Consider the following 27,807-nt stretch of genomic DNA (forward strand, 5'->3'; position numbering starts at 1 on the left):
CAAAATTATTGCATATTTGGAAGAGGTGAATAGTTTAATGATCAGCCTCCCCTTGCAACTTGTGCTCCAGCCCAGATATGAGTGTGGGCCCACAGCGGGATGAAATTGCAAAGGAACAGAATTTTCATTTGAACTCAAATTGAAAACATCAGATTTGATGGGATCTAGAAGCTGATACTAAGGATCTGGTTCATATTACTTTTAAACAAAATTCTCCCATCTGGAGAGATTTGGAATTTTACTGATGGTTTTATCTCATCTATCCCACACACAGCACATTCAAGTGCCAGAAAAATATTGATTCACTGAGGAAAAAAATGCTGTTCAAACAGAAGCAATTTAAGGTTCAATCTTGTGAAACACTAAGCACCTCCAGCAAGATATTGAGCATCTTAATTTCCTGCTGAAGTAATTGGCGTAGCAACTTCCAGGAGTTACTCAGCATCTTGAAAGATTCAGCACTAAAGAAGTTTCTGATGCAGAATTAGTCTTGTTAAGGGCCTGATCCTGTGAGGTGCTGAGCTTTTTCAACATGAGTTAAGGAGGGTGGCCCCTTGGAGGCTCAAGATATACCAGAAACAACCCTAGGTATCAAAAATAGTTATCTAATGTTAAAGCTTGCTAAAGGACCATTATTGCTGCATACAAATACACTCGTAAAACTAATACATTATTGGGTCTGGATTAACAGAGGTGTGAATAAGGTGTTTTAATTCTATGCATACATGAACACAAATGTATCAAATCTGAGAACCCCAGATAGTTAGGATATCATTTTGCTAATATGCTGAAAATGTAAATATTTAAAAATCTTATTTTTTTAAAGAACTGTAATTAAAACTACTTTTACTCTACCCATACTTAACTAAGCTTTTCATGCCATTACGGACAGAGTAACAGACACAATACTATAAATGTAAATGCTAAATTTACAGACAGTAAAATGTGTTAAACTATGGACACAGTTGCACTTATAATAAACCCTAGAGTGAATCTAAATATTCCTATTGACAACTGACATATACATATTACAAACATTTTGAAGCTGTTTGTGGGTTCTCCTTCATTTGAAAATTGCAGTCCTTTTCTTCCTCTTAAGAAAGAAACTAATCCTGCTATTCTTTAATGCCTAACAGACTTTTTGATTTGGAATATAAACAGACACAAAGTAGAAATCTCATTGGTTTTTCAGTTGCTACATTATGACATAATATTTAATTACCATATAGTTCTGTATGAATTTGTTTTGCACAACATTCTATTATTGCCATGGTAATAAAGTAAAAAGGCTTTTTATATGGTTTTCCATTGGATGACAATTTTTTTTTCATTTTATTGTCCTGCAAGCATATATTTTGCAAATAAAACAGTCGCTGCTTTTTAAGGCATAAGATGCAAGTTATTCTATTTTGTTTAAGGACTACTATATTAACTGATACAAATAGTTTTTGATTTTCTTGGCCAAATTTAGAAGTGAACTGCAAAGGGGCACAATTTAGCCTCCCTTGCACTCAGACTTACTTACAGCCATTTATCATTCTATAAGGGAGTCTATGGTAGGACATGCAAAGCAACTGGAAGAAGGTGTAGGAATGTGGAAATTAAATAGAATGGAAACCTCTGTATACCGTCTTTACCTGCTCTTAATTCCTACATTTGGGGGGGGGGGACAGGGAGGTTCCAAATTGTTCAGTGGGTGTGAGTGTAAATCAAGGTCCTCGTCCTACGTCTGTGTAGAGTCCCATTAACTTCAGTGGAGTCTAAGTGTCAGATAACATGACTGGGCCACAATTAAATGTAAGTGAATCTTGAGTGAGGCTAAGTTTGTGTAACACACTCATTGAGGGTGTCAGAAGTTGTAAATTTCACCAATTGAAATTTCCTTTATACTTATTAAACTCACCTCTGAATTTGGCCCTCTGTGGTGTATACATTCCACTCCCATTTTAATACATTTGTTCAGAGTAAAACATTGGATTAATCACTGAAAAAATGAATGATTTAAATAAGCCTGTTCAAGACCCCAAATCAGTCATCTTTCTGTAATTCCCCCTCCTTACTAGTTACTCTATTCTAGCAAAGCCCTCTGTTCCCATGGAGTAACTTGCAGAATCAATGCCATAATTTGCTAATTCTAATGAATGTTCTTTCTTAGATGAGAGACCCTATTCACTTGTCCTTACTCATTGCTTACTCAACAGAAATTCCCAACATCCCATTGACTGCAAGAGATATTTGACGGGAGAAGCTGCACCTGACCATTTATTTAGAATTAGCAAGCTTATTGAATTCATTCATTTTAAGGCATTTGAGTTCATTTTTAAAAGAAACAGCTTACAGCTTGGTAGCTAGACTTACCTCTAAGAGGAGATTGATATTTTTCAGGAAAAATTTCCAGTCTATTGTATGATTTTCATAAATCCTTAGCTTCTTGAGTAGGTGCCTGAATTGCCTGTCCGATAGTTTAAAGCAGAAATGGTCAAGTACCTGGCGGAATTCCAGTGCTTTAATTGCCCCAGTGCCTTCTTTATCAAACAGAGAAAATGCCTGAGAAAGCAAAAAGGAATGTTACTTTAAAAACACTGAATATTTCAGAAGAGATTTATCTTTAGCATGGCCGTTACTGGATGGCTACATTGTAAAGATAAAGGCATATGTGATATGTATTCCTCTTATCTGCAGGTATTTTAGATGTGAAGAAATGAAAGAAGTTTACGATTTTATTGAAACCCCACTGGAAATGAAAAGTTTATCATTGTCTTGAGATCCAGCAAGTTTAAAAATCAACCAAATTTATCCTATATTTTTGTGTATTAAATAAATAATTTTTTCTCCAATCAATAGACTCTTCCAAAAATTAAGCATTCAGTGAGAACAGATAGACATTTTATATTTGATTGCTTGGATGCCCAAATATACAGCCCAGGTACAAGTTAACATGAATTCTTTTCAGCCAAACAAGAAAGGATACAAACAAAAATGTTTCAGACATCCACCCCCTGTAGAGTTCCCCCATAGAGAAAATTTGAGCTGGCTGTGCATACTAGTTTGTTTCCTTTCTCCCAGCAGATGGAAACTTTTGACTGGCTAAGCTAATGTTGCCTTTTTCCATTCTCCCCCATCCAAAGCACTCTGTGGGAAAGATCTCCATTCTCAGTATCTCTTGGAGATGCAGAGGTCAACCTGTGAGCAAATAACCTCTCATCTTGGTTTCCACATTCTTGCTCTTCCAGGCATTAGGGTTGCCATCTGTCCAGGTTTTCCTAGTTTCATTCCTTTTTTGAAGGTAACTGTCCTGGGAAATCTGGAAGGGTGCTCAGTACACACTGTCATCTGTCCAGTTTTATAGGCACAGGATCTTCTCGGATGTTCCAGTTTTTTGTACTTTAGAGGTGGCAACCCTATGAGTTCTCAAAGACTCTTTCCACAGGAAATGTATTAGACTGAATTCTGCTTCAGAAGCAGACACTGAAGAGAGTGCAAAGAACCAGAAGAGGCATCGAATGCTGTAAGCAACTGGTGCAGTGAGAGTGGATACTGGAGTGTAGGGGAGCCACTGTGTGTGGCGCACTGTGACTCCACTCAACTAACAACCACTCACCCAACTTTATCTTTGCCCCCTTGTTTTGTTTTACAATAGAAATATGCAGTTGAATATATAAACATTGATTTTACATATGTAAATGTTTTGTACAAATTTGAAAGGAATATAGTCCTAGTCAAAGTTCTATAGGTTCACAATTTACACATACCTAATTCATTTGGTGGGGGCCCCCGCAGCATCTTTTGGGGGGCCTCCTCTCCCTCCTCATCGGAGGGGAGGGATTGAGCCTGTGATTTGTGGGCGCCGCGCTTCCCCTGGACGAGCACCCAGCCCTCCGAGGTGGAAGTGGAGGTGGAGGGCCGGTCAGCGGGGGCAGGGCCAGAGGGCAAGGGCGAAGGTTTCAGGGCTCGGGGCAGCAAGGGCGGGACAGCAGGGGGAAGGAAACCTCTCCCTGGGGTGGGCCCTCTCCTTCGGCCGGCAGGGGTCTCGCCCTCTCCTCCGCGGGCCCCGCTGAACTGCAACCGATGGAGGCGAGGCCCGCCCGCTCAGCCGTCCCTATGGCAGGAGGAGGGGCACAGCAGCGGTAGCCAGGCCACCAGGGTCACCGGCGATGACAAGGCTGGCGCCCTCCCCGGACTCGGGGCTCCCGGATGCCCTTCCGTGCCGGGCCAGGGGACAGTCCCTCCGGACGTGCCCCGTCGCCTGGCAGAGGAAGCACCGGGCCTCCCCTGTCGTATAATGGACCCGGTAATGGGCCCCCTGATAGGGCACCAGGAAGGACCCCTCGAGCGCCACTCCATCACGTGCCGCTGGTGGTAGTTGGATCTGGACCTTCTGGCGGAAGGACAGGACATGACGGAGGGCGGGGTCCTTACAGCCCAGCGGGAGAGGGCTGATGATGGAAATGGGCTTCCCCAGGGTGGAGAGGACAGGCAACAGGGCAGCATTGGGAAGGAAGGGTGGGACGGAGGTCAACACCACCCGGATGCCCAGGTCCTCCAGAGGTTCCAAGGGAACAAACACGCCCCCTACCGCCAGGCCCTTCTCCACCGCCTCCTGTGCGGCGGCCTCCGAGGCAAGGAAGAAGACGACCTTGTCATACATTTTGGAGGCTGCCACGACAGCCATCAGCCTCACCACCCTCGCCAGCGCCTGCACGTATGTTTTGACGTGGGGCGTGGCGGGCACCAGGAGGCAGCAGACGCCGTGCCTCCTGGTCATCGAGGGGAAGGGGCCCCGGCCACCAGGGATGGTACCGGAGGCAGCAGTCGGGGCGGATGGCGCGGTGGCTTGCGGAGGGGAGGCAGCCACCTGGGCGTACGCTCTGGGGGCTTGAGATGGAACGCCCCCAGAGCTTGTGGCAGGAACGGCAGGGCAAGGAGGGGCCGCGGCAGGTGTCGGAGCCGCAGCAGGGAGCGTGGCCCTGCTGGCAGGAGGTTTCGGTTTCCAGGCAGGGCCTTTGCCCTTTATATTCCCCTGGCCCTTTCTGCCTGTGGAAGAGGCGGCCCTGGCAGCGGCAGAGTCGGCTAGTGGTGGCCGAGAGGTCAGCCGCTGGGGTGGGCAGGGGCGGTGGCAATGGGGGAACCACAGGGTCAGCAGGGGCAGGGACAGGAGCAGGGCTGAGGGTTGAAGCAGGGGTTGGGACAGGGGCAGGAGCAGGGTCCTCCTCCATGGTGGCAAGGGGAGGCCCTAACATGGGGGTGAGGCGATAGGCAGCCACTCCTCCCTGCTAAGCAACATGCAGGGGAGGAGGGTCCAGCGGTGGGGTATGCAGGGGGAATGGGGGAGAGGGAACGTGGCTAACCACTCCTCCCTGTTAAGCTGTGTACAGGGAAGGAGGACACCAGTGGGCAGGGAACAACAGGGGGAACCGGGGGAAAGGGAAGAAGCAATCGCTCCTTCCCGCGAGGCTGCAGGCAGGGGAGGAGGGCGCCAGCGGCGGGGTATGCAGGGGCAAAAGGGGGCACAGGTACCGGGTAGGGATACTGGCTCCTCCGGCTGCACTGGGAAAGAGAGGGACTACAATATCAGTGGGGAGGCTGTGAACAGTGGTGGGGGCACAACTAAAAGGGGGCACAAGCGCTTACGGAGGGGGCATGGGCAAGAAGGACCGAACTGGAGGGGGGCAAGGGAGGGCAGAGGAAAAAACAAGGGGCCAGGCAAATCTCAGGGGGGAACTACAAGGGTAAGGGCAGGGCAGGCAACCTAACCAAAGCCCAGGACAGGTAACAAATACTGAAGGGCTAGGGCGGGGCAGGCAAACTAACAGAAAGGATCAAAGCAGGTAGTGGGTGAGGCAGGCTGCAGGGGGGAAGGGGCAAACTAACACAGGGGAACCAGGGGGCACACATGGCCATATGCTGCAGAGTTGTCATTGCTGCGTCATGTAACCACCACAGGTTGATGCTGCAAAAATGCTATAGAAAGTGCTTTCTCTGACGGGGGCCGACCATGCTACTTTTATAGTTATCCCCACTCTTGCTGGCCTGGGATTGGGGAACCCCACTTAGCAGCAGAAATGCTTCTAGACAGCTGGGCTAGCCCCCATCCAAGCATAAAGAAATGAAATGAAATGTTATGTCCACATGTAACCTACCTTGTATAACAAATCATAAGAAGATGTAACTATTTCTTTTATCTTAATTAGGGTCTTTTCTAAGCTGAGCATTGCAAAGCTTGCAGGTGGTGCAGCATGCTTTTGTCTCTTCTGGTATTTAGATGCTCTGCCATCATCAATCGCTCTCAGGAAATCAAAATAAGAGAGCTTGCTGTCATGAATACTGATTCCTAAACTAAGAGAAAAAGCAGAATAGTATATCAACATTTTGTAAAAAAGTATATCACTACTACAACTGCTACTAATTTATTATTATTTGTATTGTGGAAGTGAGACCCAGGTCTGGGTCAGGACCCCACTGTGGTAGGTGCTGTACAAACACAGAACAAAAAGATAGTCCCTGCCCCAGTTTTGCACTTTGCAAAGTGCCTTTCATTCCAGGATCTAAAAGTGCTGTTAAAGTATAACATAAATCTCACAGTATCCCATGAAGTTTTGCTATCCCAGTATTACAGAAAAGGAAACTGAGGCAAAGAGCGATTACTGGGCTGACTTTTAAAAGTGCTGAGTCCCTGCAGTTCCTGTGGGCTTCCGTGGGAACTGTGGCTGCTCAGCATCTCTGAAAATCAAGCCCTAAGGTATGTCTACACTGCTGGTGGGAGGGAGCCTCCCAGCCTAGGGAAACAGATTTGAGCTAGCTCAAGCTCGGGCGCTAAACAAAGCACTGTGGGCACTGAGGCTCTAGCAAAGCCTCGGGATAGCCACCCAAGCTCGAACATAGGGGGTCAGGTGGGCTTGAGAGCATGAACCACTGCCCGAGCCGCAAAGTCCACACTGCTGCTTTTAGTATGCTAGCTTGCTGCCAGCTGCTGTGTGGACATATCCTTAGTGACTTCCCCAAAATCACAGTGTGCCAGCTGCAGATGGAATCCAGAGTTCTGGTTCCTGGCCTCCTGCTATAAACACTGGATAAACTGCCTTCTATTAATCACATGGTAGGAAACTAGATCAATTTCCATGCAAAGCTTTTCTTGAGTTTATAACTGAAGGGCTCGACTGGCCCCTGCATTTGCGTTCCACTGGGCACAGGGTGGCAGGCTATCAGGGAACAATGTACAGCTCCTGATCCTGCACGAGCCTGGCTCTGGTATCCATGAGAGCAACATAATGGCTGCTCCAACCTAAGCCACTGGCATAAGGTGTCTGGGGGATGTGGAGGACTGGTGTAATGAAGTTCCCCTTCACTATTCCTCTGATACATGCCGTTCCTCCCTTGGCACACCCACTGAGTTGAAGGGTGATATGTCTGGCCCAGCAGATGCCATCTCCAACCAATGAAGAGTTCCCCTCCACAAGGGGAATTTGCTGCTAAGATTGCATGGTCAGGTTGCACTGGAGAGTCTGGCCTGAAGTCTCTCAAATCTCCTCTCAGACCTTTTAAATATCTGCTTGCCAACTGTAATATCTGGTAGATCACAGAGACTATGGAGTTTTGTACTTCATCATATAAGAAATTCAGTGAGCTGCACATCTAAATATAGATAGCTCCAGGTATAAACAGTGAATACATTTTTGCGTCAAATATCAGCATGGGGAAAGAGGAGTTCTAACATATGATTTTGAGGTTTTTTTGCGGAGGAATTTGTTACAAAACCAAATTCATTTTTACTCTAGGATGTTTCACCACATAAGATGAGAATTAAGACGTGATTTACATATGGAGAGAAACTGCAAAAATAAGGGTTGTTTAGTACAGGAAGGAGAAGAGTCGGGGGAAGCAGATTGGAATTATTTTATTTATTTATTTATTTATTCCACTGCCCCATCAGACAAGAACATTCAATTAAATGATATCAAGTAGATTTAAAACAATCAGAGAAAAAACCTGTGGAATTCATTACCATAGTAAATCATAGCATCAAAGGGCAGATTCTGCTCAGCTACCCCAGTGGAAATTCAGTGTAGTCAGCTTATGGAATTTATTTCCATCAAAACTCAATCAGAGAGATTCTGCTCACTTAACCTGGTGCAATCCGTTGGCTCCATTGGAATTATTCCAGATTTACACTGGGGTAATTGAGATCAGGATCCCGCTCAGAGACTGTACATGGAGTTTTAATAGGCCTAGATAATTTTATGACCAGTAATCACATCTGTTGACACTATGCATGCTTTGATAGAGGTAAGCAAATCTCATACCACAGGGGCCAGGGAGGACTTTTTCTGTCCTGCATTCAGCATTGCACCCTTGGCTACGGAAATTTAATGGCTAAAGTATGCTCTGAAGCATCAAGAACTTGCCAGTGCCAGAGTGGATTGCCCTATAGTCTGACCCAGCATGGTGAATCTTATATTCTGTATGTGAAAGTGAATTACTGTAATGTACTTTTGTCATCTTTTTTCACAGTAAAAAGGACCACCACCAATCACCAGAATATCCTCTTAATAGAATGTCTAATTATTGAGGAGAGCCAGTTAAACAAAAAGGAAGCTTTATAAAAAGAGGCTGGAACAGAAATTAACCATAGACCCAATATCCGTTACTAAGAAAAATACATTCAAGAGCCCTGATTTTGTGTCTTGCAGCTGCACAGCACTCCCACATATTACCAATGTCAAGCTGGCTCCAATACTGGAGACGCTGTGCAAAAGGAAATAATCAACACCATTTCAGCAGAGAAATAAATTGCCAAGTTGGTATTAAAATTTTAGTAATAAAACCAAATGCAAATGCTAATCTACTCTGTATTATTTAGAAAAGTCTGTTTTGGATCTAGAAAGGAATAATCTGAACAAAATTACAATGAATGGAGGTGTTTATCATCAAGAGGTCTTTGAAGAAGAAACAAGCAGAAGATTCTTATTAGGGTTTCCATTCATAAAAAGTTGATCACTCAACAAAAGGTGAACTGAGAAAAGATTTTGTAATTTCTTTTTAAAGAGTCTGGTCTAACAGTGTTATGAGAACATAATGCAGTGCCACATAGGGATGTCACTTCTGTGGCTTGTGAAGTGCAGAAAGCTATGGATATCTTCTACTAGATCAGGTCCTTTGTGTTCTATAGACCTTATAAAAGAGATTCTATTTCTTGATATTACTTGATGATATTAAGACACAATACAGAATGTATGCCTTTGCATAGCAGTAGCATTTGAAAATTAATACTTTTTAACCCAATATGATTAAATTTTTGGTTTTGCAGGGTTTTTCCTCCCACTCTTTTTTGTTTAATTAAATAAAACTACTAATTTAATTACAAATTTTAAAATACACTAAAAACCTGACCTATTTTCAGATCTGCTTAATTTCCTCAAATAATCAGCTTGATTTCAAAAGCCTTTAAGTTGTTACAACACTAATGTTATGAGGAAGACGGAGTAAATTAATCTGTTTTTAATTTTATCTAAAAATCAATTACCACCCTATTTATGCTCAGAATCAACCTTGATCGAGCATAGCGCTTCAGCACATGGGTACCTTTAAGTATGTGTGTAATTGCATGGGCTTTAATAAGACTACTTATTTTCTTAAAGTAAAGTGCATACTTAAGTCCTTTATTGGCTTGGGACAAAAGAGAGACCTATGATATAATTATAAAAACCTGTTTAGAAGACTGGTGAACTGTTCATCATCAAGATAATAGTTGAATTCTTGCAGCATCCTGCGTAGGTCATCTACTGTTATATAGCCATCTTTATTTTTATCCAGTCTATAAAAGGCCTTGTTGAAGTCTTGGAAGTAGTCCCTAAATTTATCCCTGAAAGAGAGCAGCTGTTTGTTTTAGTTCTCCTGTTAAATATTAGAAAAATAAATACAAATATACAAAAATAAAAGGCAGAGCAAGAATCTCAGTTTCCTTGCATTTGTTAACTTGGTATCATTTGTCGAAAGAGTGATACAAAAATTATTAGGATGTCTAATTTTCAAAAACCACTTTTAAATTTGCTCAAGCAATTTCAGGGTTAAACCACCCAGATATATGTGTACAAATGACATTTGGATTTGTAAATCAATTAGTTAGATGGTTTAACTACCTGCTTTTGACCATTCAAAATTAAAGATACAAAATCTAGATCCCTCTTTGAAAACCTGGCCCTAAAGAAGATATACAATGTTTAATATAGCTGTTATGACAATTGACTTCCAGCAAATTACCCTCTGCAATATTGGGCTGATAAAACTTTAACAAGAACAGAAAGTCTTGCTGTTTAATTGGAATTATTATATCAGAGCAAGAACTATACTATTTTAGGGACAGAGCCAAAACTGACTGAAGTCAATGGAAAAACTCCCAGTGATTTCACTGGGCTTTGGATGAGTTCATTAGAGCTGCTACCAGGTATTTAAAACATCATCTGATTCTTCACAGATTAATCAGTTCAGACCCAAGACTCGTTTCTCCCCCATTTATTTTGTCATTTTCATCCCACAGAAGTTGGGGATCTTTTGAATATCTTTTGGAGCCCAGGCATCACCCCTCGCTTTCCCTTTACTCTTAGTTTAACACCAACCTGTCCATACTTTACTGCTGCCTCCACAACCTATCACTGACTCTCAACTGGCTGGAGGAGTCACTAAAGATGAATGCAAGGTTTAAAATAAATGAGAATTATGGCCAGATGTAGATTATGAAACACCGATCAGGCATGTAGTGTCAGAATGTGGCGGGCTCTTACAGAGGTGCATGGATGGAGAGCACTAAGAGTATTTCCTGCCTTGCTTGACACATGTTAAGGGCCAGCTACAACTGCAGGCTGGATGGAGGAGGTGGGGGCCAGTATGGTCTACGTCTCCATACTGGCCTTCAAAGCAAGGTAGGTGCATCAGGGAATCCTTTAGGCTGCTGCCACCTGCTAATACAGCCTGCACCCCCTCAAGGGTGCTCAATGAGGAATCCCTCCCCATGAGACAGTGCGGCTCCACACTGCCCACAATGAAAGGCTGTACTTTAAAGGCACCATGAGGCCCTTAATCTATCACAACAGCACCATTATTTTGGAATCCTTTACAGGGGTATGTTACATTCCGACCCATGCTGCTAAATGATAGCTCTTCATCACCACTATTATCTTCCACTTAAACCTTCAAAATGAAAGTAAAGGAAGATGTAAAATCAAAACAGCTTTTGAGATTCATATTTTTAGAAAATTGAGGCATTCATCATTTCTTGGACTGAGTAATGGTTTCCAAGCAGTAATTATTCCACTTGCAGCAGTAAATATGTGCACTGAGTAAATGAGGATTTAAACTATGGATACAGCTATGCTGCCAAAAAATAATCTTGTCTTGCAAATGTTTTGTATTTCTCTTGAAGCGCTGGAGAGCTGCTGCTCAATGTCTGTTTCTAATTTGGGGTATTTGTTCCTGTGAGTTAAAACAAAACCAAAAAAATTATATATCCAGCATTATATTTTGAATGTTAAGATGCTTAGAGTCCTTGTCAGTTTTACTGTGTCTAATCACAGGGCACTAAAACTGCTACAAAGAATTTAGGGTGAAATTCACAACACTTTCAGAAAGCCAGAGTAAATGGGCTGTGTAAACTAGCCTGAGCCAGGCTTGGACAGATGGAAGGAATGCATTTCCCAACCCTCAGGGAGTGAGGTAAGGGCGAGGACCATTGTATACCATCTGTGTTGGATTTTGTAGCCACTGGAACCACTAAATCCTGTAGCCATTGTATCTGGCCTCCCTCCACCTTCAAATGCCTTTATGCTGACCAACATGGTGGAATGGGCATGGTACCCAGCTCTGCTGCCCATGACCCTCTCATGAAGGGGAACATTGGTGGTTCTGCTGGATCACTGCCTTCCATTGTGTCTATACACACAATGCACTTCATTTTTAAAGCAATGACTCCAACCTGTGGCTCAAGAGACACTTACAGCCTTCCTATGTAAAACTTGAGCCATCCAGGGGTCTGGGTTCAACTCTTCTTGCACTGCTTGCTTTCAGACAGAGCAAACTGAATGTGAAGGACCAGTCGGTGTCCAGAGCAAACAGACTGGAATTGCTACCGGAGGATAACTCCCGGCAGTCAGGAAGTAGGCAAGGAAAGAGACAGAGAATAAGGACATGGTCAATGAAATTAAAAGGTGTGAAACTCAAGGTTGATAAAGGAAACATTTTTCACACTGCTTGTGATTGAACTGTGGAACTCATTGCACACAGGGAGTCACTGAGGCCAAGAACATAACAAGATTCAAAAAAGGGACTGGACATTTATATGGGTATCAAGACTATCCAGAGTTATAATAATTAATAACAAAAATTGTAGAAGGGATATTAAACCTCATGCTTCAGGTCTTACGCCAATCTCTAGCTATTAGAAATTGGGATAAAATCTAATGAGGGAGGGGCTGCTAACATCTTCCTCTGAAGCATCTAGACCCAGATCCACAAAGATATTTAGCTGCCAAAACTCCAGATTTAGTTTTAGGCACCACTGCAACCCCCCAAACTGGTGTTTGGCTGCTGCCTGACCCTATGGACAGCTAAACTCACTCAGCACCTAAAAGTTGGCAGTAAAGGTTCCCCAGGGTCCTATGTTTCTGCCTCTGGGCGTGCCTACTGCTGCCTCATGCTAGGCATCTGGATCTTGCCCAAGCTCCACAGCAATCCATGAACTGGAGGAAAATAGATGAGAGAACCAGAGGAGCACCTGTGGGCCCAAACGAATAGGTGTACTCAGAGGCTGCCTGCCAGATCAGATCCCATTCAAAATCTGGCGAGAGGATGAAGTGATCCCCACCTTGCAACTCTGATCTTGGTGGTTAGAGCATTCACGCAGGATGTGGGAGACCCAGGTTCAATCCTCCCTCTGCCTAAAACAGAGAGAGGATTTAAACAGGGGTTCCCAGCACTAATCACAAGGCTATGGGATATAGCCCTCAGTCTCTCCTGTTGAAGCTGTTCCATTGTGTATGAATAATTAAAGAGTCACTGGAGCAAGGAGACTGGACTCTAAGTCTCCCACCACTTAGGAGGGTGCCTTAATTACAAGGCTATAGAGTCATCTCTCATGACCCAGCAACTCTTTCAGTATTTATCCAAGGTGGAACAGCTTTAGCAGGAGAGATTGAGGGAGCCCCACACCAGAATATCCCATTGCTCAGTGGTTAGAGCACTCTCCTGAAAGGTGGCAGGCAGATCCCTGTTTACAGCCTTTCTCCCCACCTGGGAGAGGTGGGTCTCTCACAGCCCAGCTGAGTGCTTTAACCCACTGGGCTAAAAGTTATAAGGTGGTTAGGTGCCTGTCTCACTGCTTCTCACACGTCTTAGGCACCTAAGCCATCTGACTCCTGGCTGTGGATCACTAGCAGAGACAGGTGCCTCCCAGCAGCCTGGCCTAAAGCACCAGTCTCCCTCAGAGGGGTGGGGTTTATGACACACCACTCTCATCAGCATCTCCCACTGGCTAACTTAGGAGGGTCCCTGCCTAGCATGCTGGCTTTTGTGGTTTGCATTCTGAGGCACCTCCGTCTCCCCATGAATTGTATGGGGAGCCTGGGCACCTAACTTAGGCTTTCTGGATCACAGTGTTGTTCCTGTGATTTTCTAGGTGCCTAAAAGTTAGGCATTAAAATCCTCTGCATCACAATGCCTAAGTCCCTTTGTGGATTTGGGCTCTAGTTCTGGCCACTGGCCCAGGAAGGATACTCAACTAGATGGATCTTGGGATTCCATCTAATATGGCAATTCCTATGAGAGGAGGACTAAACAATCACAGTGCAATGGCCTAGTGTGTTTTCTAACGCGAATGGTATTTTTGTGATAATATCACAAAATGAGATGATTCAGAACACTGCAAATGTTGCGGTGTGTGTCCAAATATCACACCCCAATTACTTTGTGGCCCTCTATGACTTCAATCACTGTCTTGGACGGTGGACCCACACTGCAGCGCTCCGACTTGCAGCACGGGCCTCTTCATTATTAGTAGCATTTTTTTATTATTTGTATTGCAATAGCATCTAGAGGCCAAGGTCCCCTTGTGTGTGGCAAACATACAACAAAGAGACAGACCCTGACCAAAAGAGCTTGCAAGAGACAAGAGACTACAGGTGGACATGACAGAATAACTTCAGGTAATAGTCAGACAGTCATGGGCAGTGTAATAAGCAGCGATTGCAGCACACCACCTGCCAAACCAGCTCTGGGGCATATTATGTAGTCTTTCACTGATGCCAATGGGAGTTCCATTACGTAATGAGTGCACAACATGACTCACAGATCCACAATGCAGGAAAGAGATCTGCAATGCAGATCAGAGAGGAGAGTTTTGCCCTTAATTTTTAAATTCCTGCTTGGGCCACAGTAAAATATATTAAAAAGGGGCAGGAAACAATAGCTTAGCTAGCATTTTTCTCCTTTTTTTCTGTTATATTGTCGTTTACCTTCTGAGCAAAGAATGATTTCTCCCCCTTTGTCTGGAAGACAATGTGGCTCGTCTTGGTTTACTTTATTGTGGGTACATCCCCTTCATTGATGATGTGAGCAGGAAGTATTACTATTAATAATAATACTTTGTTAGCACCCACAAAATGCTAGATGCTTTCCTAACCTAAATAAAGCAAGGCCTCTGCTCTCAAGAGCTTATACACTCTCTCTCTCTCTCTCTCTCTCTCTCTCTCCAAAACAACCAATGGCTGGAGGGGAGGGGAAATGGGAAAAACAAATAAGTAATGAGGCCAGGTGGTGATTGACCATAACCTGAAAATACATAGCTTTAATGGCATTGTAAGAGGGCAACAGCATTCTCCTGTTGCCTCGCTCTGTTAACAGTACTGGAACTTTATAGGGAGCTGCAGGTTAATTCCTGCAGACTCATTGGGGCAAACGGAGATCATTAGATTCTCCTCTGAGACCAAGGGAGATGGGAATAGCCTCCTCTAGTAGAGAGAGCTAAAACCTGAGATGGTCTTGTCCTGAGAGAAGGAGTCCGGAGCAGAGTTAGGTGGCAATAAAGGAAGTTTAGGCTATGGCAACACTAAAGAGCTCGCAGCAGCACAGTGCACTGATGCAGCTGCACCGCTCTAGCACTACTAGTGCAGACACTCTAAGCCGACAGGAGAGAGCTCTCTCATGACTTAATTACTCCAGCCACCGCAAGCAGCAGTAGCTCTCCCGCTAACATAGCACTGTCCACACAGGCGCTGAGGTCGGTGTAACTTACATCGCTCAGGGGGGTGGCTTATTTACACCCCTGAGTGACATAATTTATACTGAGGTAAGCTGTAGTGCGTACATAGCCTTAGGAGCAGCAGCCCAGAGGAAAAGACTTAGTCTGCAATGATGGAATCCTCCAAGCAGTCAAACCAGAGAAGATGGCATTCATTTGCTTTACCTTTTTGTTTGTCAGCCAGATCTCCCAGGACAGATGTCTTATCTCTGAGAATATAGAGTTTGATAGAAATTAAGTGGGGACTCCACCAGTTTAGAGGCAAGATGTTTGTTGTTTGCTTCTCTTATATAGGACCACATTTTGGCCCCTGCTATGGAGTTTTTTTGTGGCTGCTCCAGAGACACAACCCTGCCATCATTTTATTTTAACAAATGTATAGATTCCAAGGCCAGAAGGGATGACTGTGATCATGTTTCTGTGTAACACGAGACATAGAACATCCCTAGAATAATTGCTAGAGTCGATCTTCTAGGAAAACATCTAATCTTGATTTTAAAATTGCCAGTGGTGACGAGTCTGGTGGAGGATTCCCAATAGCATAGCAGCTCTTATGCTTTCCACCCATCTCCATGCATTGAGCATGGTAATCGGGAAGGGTGTGTGACTAAGGTGTCCTCATGCCGCACAATCCCAGCTACCAGAAATGCCCCTTTGGGTCAGATACAGCTGCGTAGCTGCTCTAATTTTTACTGGGACCCAGCCACCTCTAGGATCAGAGAACTGCAAAGGAGGCTTGGCTTAAAGCTACCTTTGCTCTTCTCCCTCAATCTCTGTCAATAGTAGCTCTGACACAGCCCAGGACTGGGGCCATAAATTCTACAAAATGAATGATATACTGCCAGGGAGAATATTTTAGAATTGCCTCGAACAACTGAATGAGTCAAACTTATCCCCACTGAAATCAGTGGAGTTACACTGGGTATAAATTTGGCCCAGTATCTAGTAGGATTTATCTTCAGAGAAGGATTGTAAATACATATATGTATGCTTAGCATTACGTTTTACCACAGTAACAATAAACACAGCATGAAAGTTATTCACTTAACTGATAAATAACTTACTTGATCTGCTTTTTAATCTCACTGACATGTAGGGCTTTAGTTTGCTGTTTCTGCTGCTCTTCCATCTCCAAATGCTTCTTTTGCTGATTACTGTAATGCTCCATTAAACTTGCATAATTGTCTTCCACAATATGTCTGCTTAGTCCGGTGTCAGCTGGTGCAAACTCTAACCCCAATTTCTGCAGAAATTCTTGGTGAGTAAGGTAGCCTTTTGCAACTGTATCATACCTTTTAAAAGAAATATTCTTTTAGAATGAAATATTCATATATTCATCACTGCAAGGCATTACCATAAATTTTTCAAAATGCCTAAGTCACTTAGCTGCTCAAGTCTCATTGATTTTCAGTCCTTTTAGATGCCATGCCAAAAGTGTGTAAGAGTGACTTTCAATGGGACTTGGGGTACATCTACACACTGCAAAAAACCTCCCACAACAGTAAGGCTCAGAGCCTGGGTCAGCTGCCTCGGGCTCACGCTTCGGGACTAAAAATGGCAGTGTAGACATTCCCGCTCAGGCTAGAGCCTGGGCTGTAAAATCCAGAAAGTGGGGTGTGTCTCAGAGCCCAGGCTCCAGCCCAAGAGGTGAGAATGTTTCCACTGCTATTTTTAGCCCTGTGGCGCGAGCCCCAGGAGTGCGAGTCAGTTGACCCAGACTCTGAGACTCGCTGCCGCAGGGCTTTTTTTTCCAGTGTAGACATATCCTTAGGCACTTTTGAAAATTCTACTCTAAGGACCAAGTTGACTGAAATATTCTCTACCTCATGGTACCTTATTTTTAGATGCCTGACTTGAGATACAGAGAGGCTGACTTTCAAGAGGTGCTGACCACTGATTTCAATAGGAGTTGTGACACTTCTAAAAATCAGGCCCTAAATATCAAGTTGGGCACTCAAAATAGAGGTACTCAAAATTAGAGGCCACTCTTAAAAATCTGGGACTAACTATATTAAAACTGTTTATGCCTTTTTGGATAGAGACCTTGCCGTAGGTGTGCTCCGTGCAACCCCTTTCTTCTCCAGTGCACCCATGCAGGGAAAGGCCTAATTTAGGCTTTGTTGTTATTCCAATTCCTTTATTCTACATACAGTCACAGAAGGTAAATAAAAGATTTTATGTCCTATAAATGCGTGATGGTTGGGAATGAAGTTGTGCAGCAGATGACTGAATGGAAGGGACATATTGTAGTGTGGCATGACATCCATAAGGAATAAGAATAGAAAGTAAAATGTAATGAAGTAGAAAATAGTTCAGAGATGAATCAGTGCTAGGAAATAAACCATATAGTTAATGCAGTTTGAAACCAAGACACTATACACCTGAGCCTTATACCATAGAGAATCTGTGTTTTTAAAGACTTATAATGAAGGTGGATTTTATACAATGTCACATGCATCTGACATTCTTCTCCTGTTTCAGGCACAATTTATAGTACTACTACTCTCAGCTGACATAGGGCTAGTGTTTTTTCCCCCTTCACAACAAATTACTTGTCTATAAAAACGTATCACGGTATCACTCACAATTTTTACACAGCATGAAACAATCTTACTTTTCTTTGTTATGTGTTAGCTACATATCATATTTCTTTCCAGTGAATCATTTTTATTTAAGTTGAAAATTTTGTGAGTGAATTTAGTCTCATGAAAAGAAGCAGCTGATAGCATTGACTTCAGATAGACGTATAGTATAGACAAGCTTCCTTCAAAAGCTCTACCAATGCGCTTCCAGTCTGATCTGGAACACTCCTGCTGTTCCAGTCCTAAGCCTCTCTGCAACTGACTGCCAACTTGGGAGAACTGGCGGGCATCTGTGTATATAAATAAGGTCCTAGCAGAAAACCAAATTTACTTTACTTGTAATCCAAGTGATCATCAGAGTTGAAAGGGTAGCTCAATTTAAAGGGGACAGGCAATACTATTAAACCCGATAGAAGTTAGACTCGCTGACTTCATTGAGAACTGATTAGGCATTTACCTTATTGTGATAGTGATCTTAGCGTGATAAAAGGCCGTATTTTGGAACATGGCATCATGGTGAGCTGGTATCAACATAATAAAATAAGTCTCCCTTAGAAAGTAAACAATTGTAATTCACTGTCCTCAATAAGACTCCTGTGTCAGGTTAAATAGATACATTGTTGCTGAAGAACTAATATTTAGAGCCACTTTACCTTGCCCAAAGCTTTTCAAATTCTTTTGGGGTGATTGGAATGGCAAATCTGAACAAGACAGCTCTCAAATCCTCTGGCTGCACAATGCCATTGCCTTCGCTATCAAACTCACGGAAAGTCTAGAATTTAAGAAACTTTTAATAACAAGAGCGAACAGGCTTTACAAAATACTTAGTCTCTTTATACGCATCAGGAATAATAGGAATTAGTGAAGAATGAAAAAACATACGAAGATGAATTCCATTTTTAACGAGTTTTTGGGCCTGATTATCTCTTGGTGAAGTAAAATATATGTGTGCTGGCAATGTGTTTTGCATATGAAACTTCTATCACTTGTGTACGCTGGGATTTGAGCATTAAAAGTGTGCATACGGGTGTGGGTATGCATGAACCTTGATGCATAGAGGTGGAAGGTACAGGCTGAAAATCCACACTTTGGCCTTGGCTACACTGGCGTTGTACAGCGCTGCAACTTGCTGCGCTCAGAGGTGTGAAAACGCCCCCCCCCCGAGCGCAGCCAGTACAGTGCTGTAAAGCGCCAGTGTAATCAGAGCCTGCAGCGCTGTACGCTCCCTCGCAGCGCTGCAAGCTACTCCCCTCGGAGAGGTGGAGTACATACAATGCTGCGAGACCTCTCTCGCAGCGCTGGCGGTGCAACTACACTTGTGCTTCACAGCGCTGCCGCGGCAGCGCTGTGAAGTCCCAAGTGTAGCCAAGGACTGAGGTGTCCAATTCTGCAGATGCTGGCTCCAGCTTGTTGTGCCATAAACTAATATGAAGTATTCTTTAGTTGCAGCTGTACATGCTCATCTTGCAAATTTTAAGTAGCAGCAGTATGGACTCATTTACTGAAATTTTATAACAATGTAATGAAATAGCAAAGTTTACTCTCCCCAGTCATCCTTTCCTCAATCCACGACTACCTGCCCTCCACTATCCTCAGAGTATACAATAATTGGTTCACATACATGAAATTTTAATTATTTCGTTTTTACTGTTTATAAGTTTCTCTTTATATAATTATTGGTATTTTGGCACAGACTAATTGCCTTAATGAGGACTGTGTTGCAAGTGCAATTTTCTGTGTGTATGTACAGTGCCTAGCACAATGGATCCTGTGATCCATGATTGGGGCCTCTCGATACTATTACAATACATATATTTAATAATAAATAATAATAAATAACAATAGTAATATAAAGAAAATTTTAGAAACAATTCTAATAGAAACTACTAAATAATTAAATTTTTAAAAATCAAATACTCCAGCAGTTTAGTTTTATACATACAAGTTTTTATCATTAATGAGCTACTTTACAAATGCCTTTTTTGAATATTTGTATAATCTGAAAATCGACATTGCATAATGTTCTAAAATCCATTAGTGCAGCTTATTTATTTAATGAAAATGTTTTTCTTACCCTTGCTAGGTCATGCCATCTGGTCTGTGCTTTGATAACAAGATAGTAATGAGCCTGATCACAAGCTAGTTCTGCATCCGTTACTGTCTGTTTTGGTCTCAGAAAGAAAAATAAAATAATAACTAACTGTGTTTTACACTTAATGGAATCTTTAATCTCTCACAAGTTTGTGGAGGTTTTTTTGTTTTTTGTTTTAGTTTCTAAGAAACCCTTAAAGACTGTCATTTCACATCTGTGTAAACTTAATTCTTTAAATACTGCCTTATTTCCCCAGCTGCAAGTTAGGGAAGACATCTTAAATTTTTGTAATTCCCTGTTTATTTTCAGATCAATGTTGTTCAACTTGCCTGCAGACTTAATAGCAAACACGGATCATTTATCCAGCCAGAAGGAAATGTTAACTATCTTAGAAACAAAAACAATTTAGTAACATATCACAAGACCTGGAGTGACTCCAATAAAGGTATTCCTGATTTACTTCATTAATTTAGATCAGAACCTGGCCCACTGAATCTACAAAGTTGGTAGCTTTAGAGAGACAGACTTATATAACATTCTAGTCCACATCACTGGTAACTGGATTTCCATTATGCGAAACTACTGACCAATTAAATGATATAAAGAGTTAACTGGAAAAGTTTCAACGTATTTTCACCTCTTCTCCAATGAGGCTGTGTCAACAGTTAGACTTTTTATAACTGGCATTTTAAAATAGTAATATCATATGATATATGATGATACCCAGTTGCTGGAGGAAAGTGGTATCGCTCTCCATTGCTAATCAATAATTGTTGCTACTCTGTTGAAAACAAGAGCATCTTTTAGCTACACTCAACATATTGCAGTGCTGACATGAAATGAGAGGAAAACATTAATTTGTCATGAGTTCTACTGTTACTAGAATCCCAGTAATGAACCCTAGAATCCCTCTTCCCTTTTCAAATGGTGTCCTTGATTTTCCCAGTTGTACAATTAAGAAAAAAAGTGGGAGATAAATATTAGTAATGTCAGAACCATCAGTAACTCTATAGAAGACAAATTAAAACTGGGAAGTAAGCCTAAGTGTATATCGTATCTTTGAAATCCACAGCAGAGCTGACTTGCTGATCAGAAGATTTTTTGGTTCTACTCTGTCTTGTCATTACTTTTATTAATTTATCTCTGTTTGTGTAGCTAAATGGATGGATTCTTTTCACACTGAATACTAAGGCCTGGTCTACACTATGAGTTTAATTTGAATTTAGCAGCGTTAAATTGAATTAGCCCTGCACCCGTCCAGACAACGAAGCCATTTATTTCGAAATAAAGGGCTCTTAAAATCGATTTCTGTACTCCTCCCCGATGAGCGGAGTAGTGCCAAAATCGATATTGTCATTTCGAATTAGGGTTAGTGTGGCTGCAATTCGATGGTATTGGCCTCCGGGCGCTATCCCACAGTGCACCATTGTGACAGCTCTGGACAGCAATCTGAACTCGGATGCACTGGCCAGGTAGACAAGAAAAGCCCTGCGAACATTTGAATTTCATTTCCTGTTTGCCCAGCACAGGAGAGCATAGGTGACCACAGAGAGCTCATCAGCACAGATAAACTTGCAGGCCGATAATCGAAAAAGAGCACCAGCATGGACCGTACAGGAGGTACTGGATCTGATCGCTATATGGGGAGAGGATTCAGTGCTAGCAGAACTTCGTTCAAAAAGACGAAATGCCAAACCTTTTGAAAAAATCTCCAAGGGCATGATGGAGAGAGGCCACAATAGGAACTCAGAGCAATGCCGCATGAAAGTCAAGGAGCTCAGAGAAGCCTATCAGAAAACAAAGGAGGCAAACGGTCGCTCCGGGTCAGAGCCGCAGACATGCCGCTTCTACGCTGAGCTGCATGCAATTCTAGGGGGGGCCGCCACCACTACCCCACCTCTGACCGTGGATTCCGACGCGGGGGTAATCTCATCAGCCACACCTGAGGATTCTGCGGACAGGGAAGAGGAGGAGGAGAAGAAGGACGACGAGCTTGCAGAGAGCACACAGCACTCCATTCTCCCCAACAGCCAGTATTTTTTTCTCAGCCTGACTGAAGTACCCTCCCAAGCTTCCCAAGCCAGTACCCAAGACCATGACCCCATGGAAGGGACCTCAGGTGAGTTTTTCTTTTAAAATATAAAACATGGTTTAAAAGCAAGCGTTTTTTAATGATTACTTTGCCCTGGGGACTTGGGATGCATTCGCGGCCAGTACAGCTACTGGAAAAGTCTGTTAACGTGTCTGGGGATGGAGCGGAAATCCTCTAGGGACATCTCCATGAAGCTCTCCTGGAGGTACTCTAAAAGCCTTTGCAGAAGGTTTCTGGGCAGTGCAGCCTTATTCCGTCCTCCATGGTAGGACACTTGTCCACGCCATGCTAGTAGCAAGTAATCTGGTATCATTGCATGACAAAGCCTGGCAGCGTATGGTCCTGGTGTTTGCTGGCATTCAAGCAACATCCGTTCTTTATCTCGCTGTGTTATCCTCAAGAGAGTGATATCGCTCATGGTAACCTAGTTGAAATACGGGAATTTAATTAAGGGGTGGCCGTTCCTACTGGGCTGTCTGCCTGTGGCTGAAAATAAATCCTTCCCTGCAGTTAGCCAAGCGCGGGTGGGGGGGGGCAGGGGATTGGCGCTGAGCTTTTCGCCTTTGGCTAGCAGGGATCTTCCCTGATACCAGCCACGCGGTGGGGGGAGGGGTACAGCGATCATACCAGATAATTCATGGCGGGAGAGGGGGCGGGGGGTTAGTTTGGTTTCTGCAGGGATCTTCCCTGATACCAGCCACGCGGTGGGGGGAGGGATAAAGCGATCATCCCAGAGAATTGGATGGGAGGGGGGTTAGTTTGTTTTCTGCTGCTGAAGGTTAACAGGAAAACCGCAGCAGTCAACGGGCTTTGCTTGGTATGTGGGAAAGGAGGGCGCAGAAGCCGAAAGACAGTGGCTTACCGTGGCCGCATAACTGAATTCTGTTGCCCGGACCTACATCTGTGATCTCTAACACCAAAGCCACAGGCACTCAATATTAAGATGGAAAATGCGACCTTGTACTGAAATCACATGTGCTATGTAATGTGAATAGTGTTGTTCACCATGAAAGAGTATAAGCATTGCTCTGTAAAATGTATCATTTTAAAAACGTCTCTCCTTTTTTTCATCCCTCCAGCAGCTGCAAATTTTTCAAGCCTCCCTCCTCCGTCCCGAAGTCTATCTCAGATAAGGCGGTGGAGAAAGAGGACGTGAGATGAGATGTTCTCAGAAATAATGGAATGCACCCACAATGAAAGAGCTCATTTGAATGAGTGGAAGGACACAGTATCTAAGTACAGGAAAGATGCCAGTGAACATGAGGTCATGAGGGACGCTCGAGATGAGAGGTGGCAGGCTGCAACGCTGGGGCTGCTGCGTGATCAACGGACATGCTCTGACGTCTGGTGGAGCTTCAGGAACGGCAGCAGAATAACAGACTGCCGCTGCAGCCGCTGTATAACCTCCCTCCCCCCTCACCATGTTCCATATCCTCCTCACCCAGACGTGTAAGAATGCGGGGTGGGAGGCTCCGTACACCCTCCCACTCCACCCCAGTGGACAGCACAACCAAAAGGCTATCATTATATTGAATTTTTTCAGTGGCCTTTTACTTCCCTCCTATCCTCCTCCCAAACCTCACCCAGGTTACCTTGTCGGTTCTCTCTCTATGTTTATAATCAATTAATAAAGAATACATGATTTTTAAATGATAGTGACTTTATTTCCTTTAAAAGCAAGCTGTGATTTAAGCGGGGAGGGTGGTTTGCTTACAGGGAATGAGTGAATCAAGGGGGTGGGTTTTCAACAAACAGAACTTTCACACCGAGTCAGTAACGAGCGCCAGCAACCTTTTAAACGTCCAAATGCACATTCTACCACCATTCTGCACTTGCTCAGCCTGTAGTTGAACAGCTCCTGACTCCTGTCCAGGCTGCCTGTGTATGGCTTCATGAGCCATGGCATTAGGGGATAGGCTGGGTCCCCAAGGATAACTATAGGCATTTCAACATCCCCAATGGTTATTTTCTGGTCTGGGAAGTAAGTCCCTTGCTGCAGCCGTTTAAACAGAGTAGTGTTCCTGAAGACGCGAGCGTCATGGACCTTTCCCGGCCAGCCTTCACGATGTTGGTGAAACGTCCCTTGTGATCCACCAGTGCTTGCAGCACCATTGAAAAGTACCCCTTGTGGTTTATGTACTGGGTACCCTGGTGCTCCGGTGCCAAGATAGGGATATGGGTTCCATCTATCGCCCCACCACAGTTAGGGAATCCCATTGCAGCAAAGCCATCCACTATGACCTGCACATTTCCCAGAGTCACTACCATTCGTAGCAGCATCTCAGTGATTGCTTTGGCTACTTGCATCACAGCAGCCCCCACAGAAGATTTGCCCACGCCAAATTGATTCCCAACTGACCGGTAGCTGTCTGGCGTTGCAAGCTTCCACAGGGCTATCGCCACTCGCTTCTCAATTGTGAGGGCTGCTCTCATCTTGGTATTCTGGTGCTTCAGGGCAGGGGAAAGCAAGTCACAAAGTTCCATGAAAGTGCCCTTATGCATGTGAAAGTTTCGCAGCCACTGGGAATCGTCCCACTCCTGCAACACTATGCAGTCCCACCAGTCTGTGCTTGTTTCCTGGGCCCAGAATCGGCGTTCCACGGCTATAACCTGCCCCATTAACAGCATGATCTCCAAAGCACCGGGGCCCGCGGTTTGATAGAATTCCATGTCCATGTCCTCATCACTCTCGCCACCGCGCTGCCGTAGCCTACTCCTCGCCACCTGGTTTTGCAGGTTCTGGTTCAGCATAAACTGCATGATAACGCGCGAGGTGTTTACAATGTTCATGACTGCTGTTTTGAGCTGAGCGGGCTCCATGCTTGCCGTGGTATGGCGTCTGCACTGTTCACCCAGGAAAAAGGCGCGAAATGGTTGTCTGCTGTTGCTTCCCTGGAGAGGGGGGAGGATGTACCCAGAACCACCCACGACAATGTTTTTGGCCCATCAGGCATTGGGATCTCAACCCAGAATTCCAATGGGCGGAGGAGACTGCGGGAACTATGGGATAACTACCCACAGTGCAACGCTCCGGAAATCGACGCTAGCCCCGGTACATGGACGCACACCGCCGAATTAATGTGCTTAGTGTGGCCGCATACATTCGACTTTATACAATCTGTTGCCAAAATTCGAATTATATAAATTCGGATTAATCCCGTAGTGTAGACATACCCTTAGAAGGAATCTTAAGTGCCTGATAGTTATTTATTTTTAAACATAAAGCCAAATTTTTAAAATGCCAAATCTTTGAGACACACAGTATTACTTTTCAGAGGGGAAAAGAAAAAGCCATCTTCCTGATGCTGCTGTAGCTCCCCTATTGCCCTTGTACTCTGTTGCAAAACAGCTTGTCTACTTAGCTAAAGTGCCATAACTGATCTATTCCATTTACAATACTTTGGCAGCATAAAAAGGCTGGCACGCCATGGCATTCTCCAAGTGGACTTCTACTGCCCATCCCCTCAAGCAGTTCCTGGTATACAGGCATGACAGAGGTGTGATCAGAGTACTCTGCATTCAAACTATGATGGTTGCCTGGAGGTCAAATAGTGAGCCATTTCAGGTACCGTTAAGTTGGGACAGCCCCTAGGCTGTACAAGGAACCATACTGGCCCCTGGAACAGCACACAATTTGGGTGGCAAAAAGGAGGTTTTGGCCCCTTCTGGGCGGTCTCTCCTATTCTGGGGTGTACACAAGATGCAGCTCAGAATCTGGCCTCTGACCTCTAAGGTAACTGGACTCTAAGGCTCAGTTCAGCAAGAAACTTATGTAGGTTCTTAACTTTAAGCATGTCAGTAGTCCCATGGACAATTCATGTTAAGGACATGCTTAGGTACCTTGCTGAATTGGGTCCTAAATCACTGAGAACTTTATGGAACTTAACCAACCCCAGATGTCAGGAACATATTAATATACTGATTTTTTCAATACTATTTAATAGGCGCTTGCATACTACATTTTCTCAAATAGTAATAATTATCAATGGTTTCCTGTCAAACAAGGAAGATATAACTAGTGGGGATCTGCAAAGGTCTATCCTGGGTCTAGTACTATTAAAAATTTTCATGAATGACTTGGACAGTTCATTTATAAAATTTGCGTATGACACCAAGCGGGGAGAGGTTGCAAGCACTTTGGAGGACAGGATTAGAATTCAAAATGACCTTGATAAATTGGAGAATGGGCCTGAAATCAACAAGATAAAATTTAATAAAAACAAGTGCAAAGTACTGTACTTAGGAAGGAAAAATCAAATGCACAATGATAAAATGGGGAATAACCAGTTAGGTAGTAGTAATGCAAAAAAAGATTGGAGGATTATAGTGAATCACAAATGAATATGAGTCAACAGTGTGATGTGGGTGCAAAAAAGGCTAATATCATTCTGGGGTATATTAACCAGAGTGTCATATGTAATGCAGAGGAGCTAATTGTTCCACTATACTCAGCACTGGTGAGGTCGCATCTGGAGTACTGGCTCCAGTTTTGGGTGCCACACTTTCAAAAAGATACAGACAAATTGGAGAAAATCCAAAGGACAGCAATCAAAATGATAAAGGTTTAGAAAACTTGACCTATGAGGAAAGGTTAAAAATATGGGTATATTTCATTTTGAGAAAAGAAGACTTGCATGGGGGGACCAGATAACAGTCTTGAAATATGTTAAGAGCTGTTATAAAGAGGACAGTGATCAATTGTTCTCCATTCTTACTGAAGGTCAGATAAGAAATAATTAACTTAATCTGCAGCAAAGGACATTTAGGTTAGATATTAGGAAAAACTTTCTAACTATATGGATATTTAAGAACTAGAATAGGTTCCCAAGGGAGACTGTGGAATCCCCATTATTTTTAAGAACAGGTTAGACAAACACTAAACAAACTGTTTTAAAGAAAAGGTTACTCAAATGCCTGTCAGGGATGGTTTAGGTATATTTGGCCCTGCCTCAGCACATAGGGAGAACTCCAGCCCTACATTTCTATGATTTTAACTTGTATAAATGTAGACAATCAGTATACATACTATAACATTGCTGTCCTTCTTACTTGTGAGATGGATTCAGCCAAGGATGTGCCTCTTTTGTTTCTTGGGTCTGGAACAGTTGAAGGAATTCCTGGTAATTTAATGTAGAGTTCAGGTTCATGCCCAATATACCAAGTAGGCGTGAGTACTCCTCATCTGTAAGGATGAACACAAAGCTCTCCAGGAGGTGTCGAAAATCAAGCATGTTGATGATACCATCACGGTTACTATCTGTTTTACGAAAGGCAGAGTAGGTGTCCTAACAAAGAATATTTAACTGAATGTCAATGCTTGAACTTTCAGATAAAACACATTAGTTATAAATTTCAAAATACAAACACTGAATATTCATTACGGATTTATTTTGACAACAGGCAAAATATAGTAAGGCAGTTTGATGGTATATAACACCTCCTTACAAGACTCTACATTGTCAACCTACTTCACATATAAAGCTAATGTAAAATATTCTATCATTGCCCCTAAATTAACTGAAGTCCTATCCCCCCTCATTACAAACAAGTACAGAACTGATGTACTACTTGGGAGCCAATCTGCAAGCCATCTATACATATGGCCAATTGGATCCTGGCTCCCATCAACTCTATAATGAAAAAACACCTTATTTCTATTTTTTTGTCACACACTTAGATGAAACCATTATGAGACGAGACCTTTCAAAAATGAATGTCCCTCCAGAACTGTTTCCCTCCATTAAAATGGGTAAAAAAT

General features: G+C 43.4%; 1 protein-coding gene across 3 annotated transcripts in view; it reads right to left on the reverse strand.

The window, feature by feature from the left end:
• The window catches only part of EFCAB6 (EF-hand calcium binding domain 6), a 160,473-nt gene that overhangs the window by 28,971 nt on the left and 103,695 nt on the right, over nt 1-27,807 (reverse strand). For all 3 annotated transcript variants that reach the window (XM_065569748.1, XM_065569759.1, XM_065569766.1), the window contains 7 exons: nt 27,099-27,334; nt 19,940-20,036; nt 18,519-18,637; nt 16,348-16,575; nt 9,704-9,859; nt 6,141-6,336; nt 2,359-2,547 (listed from right to left, as the gene is read on the reverse strand). In XM_065569748.1, coding sequence (XP_065425820.1) covers nt 2,359-2,547; nt 6,141-6,336; nt 9,704-9,859; nt 16,348-16,575; nt 18,519-18,637; nt 19,940-20,036; nt 27,099-27,334 — 1,221 coding nt within the window. The remainder of the gene's footprint in view (nt 1-2,358; nt 2,548-6,140; nt 6,337-9,703; nt 9,860-16,347; nt 16,576-18,518; nt 18,638-19,939; nt 20,037-27,098; nt 27,335-27,807) is intronic.

This window comes from Chrysemys picta, chromosome 1 (genome assembly GCF_011386835.1).
Source record: "Chrysemys picta bellii isolate R12L10 chromosome 1, ASM1138683v2, whole genome shotgun sequence".
Taxonomy (NCBI): Eukaryota; Metazoa; Chordata; order Testudines; family Emydidae; genus Chrysemys; species Chrysemys picta.